Raw genomic sequence first — 3,947 nt, 5'->3', positions numbered from 1 at the left:
AAGCCTCAAGAACTCTTTTTGGGGAATATCGACAACTTTCGGCTAGATGGGTTTAGTGGCTCATGGTTGTGGTGGAAAAGAAAATAAACAAAATAAAAATGGAGATTTTATTGAAAGAAAATATGAGAAGAACAAAAGCCTAGACTTTTGGGGAGAGAGTGTTTACAGAAAAAGATGTATCTTTTTTGAGTCACTTCACCCCCTATTTATAGTGCTAGGGGAGATAGTCTAATCCTACTTAAATTTCCAAAAGATAAATACATTTAATTGAAGATAAATAAAGATAAATAAAATAAAATCCTAAAATTAAATAATCCTTAATAATTATCTTAATATTAATTATCCTAATATAATTAAAATAGAGTCTGATAGAATAAAATCTCTTCTTTTTGCATTTCAACCCTTGTGTCCTCCATGCTTGCACTTTTGGCACCAACTTTTCCTTGTGTCACACATTGGCCCATTTTATCTCTAAATTTACGCTTTTGGCCCTTAATTTTGCTTTTGCCTCAAATTTAGTCCTTATGAGATAAAAGATCATAAATAGCTCAAATTAGCAGGATCATACTCAGAATAAATACATAAAAATACATTATTCTAGAGTGTTATCAGTCCCTAATATAAAAAAATCACAGAATTTAAACTAGAGTCTCCTCAAATAATGACTCTACTTTGACCATTATTACTTATGACTCACAACCCAAAACTGTACTTCGTCGGCCCGTTGGAGATCCCTACTTCGCCAAGCCTGCTGGCGATCTAAGTTCACTAAATTCTTTGGCATACTCCAGTTCACCAAACCTTCTAGCAAACTCTTACTCTCCAAGCTCACTGCGTACTTTAGCTCGTCGAACTTGTTGGTCGTACACCTGTTCGCCAATCTACTGGCGTATACATTCTTGTCATTTCCTTCGGCGAACCCCTGTTCACCAATCTTACTAACGAGTACCTGTTTGTCACACTCTTGGGAAATTTCCTGTTCGCCAGACTCCTTGGCTGGAAAACATTTTTTTTCGAAAAATTTATGAGTAAAAAATTGCTTTGAGGCTACTTTATTGGAAATCGATTTAAAAAAACACAAAGAGCACCCAAAACATCCAAGAAATTGATACCAAATCGTACACACCCGTTCGTATAAGGCGTGCAATATTGTATAAATTATGTTAAGAGTATAAAATTTATATATTAACAATGAATTATAAGCATGCATCATTCAAAATTTTTAACTAAACCCATTTAATTTTATTTTGGAGGATGTATCATCATTTAAAATTTAGTCCTTTGAAAATAAATTATTTGTTTTTTTTTCACTTTAATCTTTTTTTATCGGTTTAACTCTCAATTTTTAAATTTTAGTTAAATTAAAGTTTTTATGGAAAAAATGGATTCAGCTATTAAAATTGGCAACTCGTGTGTTCTGTTAATGTGAATAAATCTTTAAGATTTTATGCTGAAAACTTTTTAAAATTTTAATAAGTTGCCTAGACAACTTTCGTAAAAATAAATAATTTAAGGGGGAAAGTAAAAATGAGGTGAGGATGGATTTGCTACTGCTTTTGCAATTGAAGATGCAAAAACTTGGGAGCCACTCATGTTGACATATGATGATAATTCACTAATCCTTTAATTACTTGTACGGTACTGTTTTTGGGACTTCATTCATTTCAATTTTTACTACTTTATGCTTTCTTTTGCTAAAACATTAAAAAAAAAAAGAATTATATGAAAGATTGTAAAAAAAATTATTTTAAATTGACATAGGCATTTCCTTCCTCGTTAATAAATTACATATATAAACCTACAAGTGTAGGAAAAATAAAATGGCTGCAAAATCCTCCTTACTGAGGTCTTGCAACAAAACTATGAAGGTATGGGAAAGAAGCATTACAACAACTTTAAACACTTAAAAGAGGACTATGAATAGGAAAAGAAACAGATACTTGAACTAGTTAACACGGCTGCAAATCCTCCTTATGATCCCTGCAGAACCTGTTAGAGGCTCGATATCTCCCATCTTGATCATGGCGGAAGCGAAATCGGATCTGAAAGTTGAAGGGTTCCTGCTGTAGTCGTTGACTATGCTATCTGTGGATCCACCGCTGAACAGCACTTGATCCGACTGGAGAAGACCCTTCTTTTGCAGTAGATTCCTGAAGTAGTTGTTGTCAAAGGAATTTGGTGTGACCAAATCAAGTGGTGCCAAATTTCCATTTCCGTTGGGGAAAGTAGCTGGACAATTGCGTCTGCGAGTGCTGGCAAACCCAGCGTCAATGTCACTTCCATTACTGTATATCCTATCCCTGAATGTCACGCATTGCGCCTGTCCAATGGTGTGAGAACCTGTACCCACAAATGGTTTAAGTTAATTATCTCAGTTATCAGTACTGTTTGTTTAGTAGGGAAAATGAAATGGTATTAAAAGGATTAGTTGTGCCCAAACCTGACAAAGCAACCATGTCTCTTTCACTAAGGCCCTTGCTTTCAAAGAGATCGATAAGCCTTTGAAGACCATCTGCGAAACGAGGAAGATCTCTGCTAGCTAGGCTGGCGCTTGCAGTGGTTGAATCTTTTCTTCCAAGCTTCACTGTCCACGATGGACCACCTACCTGGATTGTTCCAGGAGATCATGTTAATCAATTAGAATTAATTAAATATGAAAAATTTAAGTAGAATATTTAACGTCTCTATATATATATATATGTACGCGGCGAATAGTGATATTGACTCACGTATTCAGAGGCATCCCTGGCAGCGACGGCAAGGATGTCGGCACAAGATACAACCCCAGGGCATACGTTTTCAACTGCAGATTTAGCCTCATCTATAACTTCAAAGCCTCTTACAGAGTTATTATTTTGAGTTACGAACTTCTCGCTTGTGATGGAAGGGGAATTGTCCAGTAAGATTGAAGCATCACAACCCTGAATAAAGCAAAGCAAGCACTCCATTTAATACAATCCACGCATGCAATTGAAATTTGTTGTAATATACGTACGAGTATAAACATATTAAACAAGTACCTGAACAAAGCAATCATGGAAATGAAGCCGAATAAGAGATGCAGCCATCCTACGTTCTCTTGCAATGGCGGATCTGATGGATGTGCGAATGGTACCGAGTGCATTGGGGCATGTGTCACCATAAAACGTAGAAGAAAGCTGTGCTTGGCATGCGCTGAAGCTCAAAACCAGCAGCATCACCGTAGCAGCAGCTCTAAATATTGCAGCTGTTACCATTTTTTCTGTTCACTACCGAAAACAAAAACTAGAGTTAAATACACAAGATATCTAATAAGAAGAAAGTGAATGGGTGATGAAGAAAGAGCTTGTGGCTAAAGTTGTATTTATAGAGAGTATTTAAGAAATTAGGATTAGACTTTATTGGAGGTTGCGTTGGTCATAGTTTTCTGCCATATGATATGATATCATGGCTGTAATTAACGAATTTTTCTGTTTTCCAACGGCTGACTTTATGATTATGACTCATTCGTATTTGGCTTGCATGGCGCGTTACTTGATCTTACATTCTACGTGGAAAATGTACCAAAAGTTGTCCTTGTCAATGTCTGTTTGTTCTTTTTTTTTTCAGCAAATTTGCGCTTCTTTTTTTTAATTAATTTAGTTAGTTCGCATCACCGCATATATATTATTGTTTTTTTTTTCTTAAAATCTCGCATTATTAGACATTAATTATACCTAAAATTGAATTCGTAAATGAAATTCGAACTCTTTTAATATTTTTTTTCTATCTATAAAATTCAAAATTTGCATCTTACTTAAACAACCATTTACCCAAATATCTTTATAAAAGAGATTAGCTTGGTGTTGGCAGCCCACGTTTTCTTTTCTTCAAAACTTCAACGGCCAGGGGAAATTGGCATCTCAATCTTTAAAGTGAAGTGTTGAAATAATGAATTTTGATTAGAAGAGAATATACAGTAAGGCTTT

The 3,947-nt window shown here is 35.0% G+C and overlaps 1 protein-coding gene across 1 annotated transcript; it reads right to left on the bottom strand.

Annotated features, from left to right (window-relative positions):
- Positions 1-1,769: 1,769 nt before the first annotated feature.
- Positions 1,770-3,325, bottom strand: LOC107945916 (lignin-forming anionic peroxidase). Its single transcript, XM_016880076.2, has 4 exons — positions 3,021-3,325; positions 2,730-2,921; positions 2,441-2,606; positions 1,770-2,340 (listed from the first exon to the last, which is right to left on the bottom strand). Exons 1-4 carry the CDS (start codon positions 3,234-3,236, stop codon positions 1,946-1,948), a joined length of 969 nt encoding a protein of 322 aa, XP_016735565.1. The 5' UTR covers positions 3,237-3,325; the 3' UTR covers positions 1,770-1,945.
- Between the last annotated feature and the right edge of the window lie 622 nt (positions 3,326-3,947).

The sequence above is a fragment of the Gossypium hirsutum genome, chromosome D01 (genome assembly GCF_007990345.1).
Source record: "Gossypium hirsutum isolate 1008001.06 chromosome D01, Gossypium_hirsutum_v2.1, whole genome shotgun sequence".
Taxonomy (NCBI): Eukaryota; Viridiplantae; Streptophyta; class Magnoliopsida; order Malvales; family Malvaceae; genus Gossypium; species Gossypium hirsutum.
This window is presented reverse-complemented; position numbering and strand designations above follow the sequence as displayed.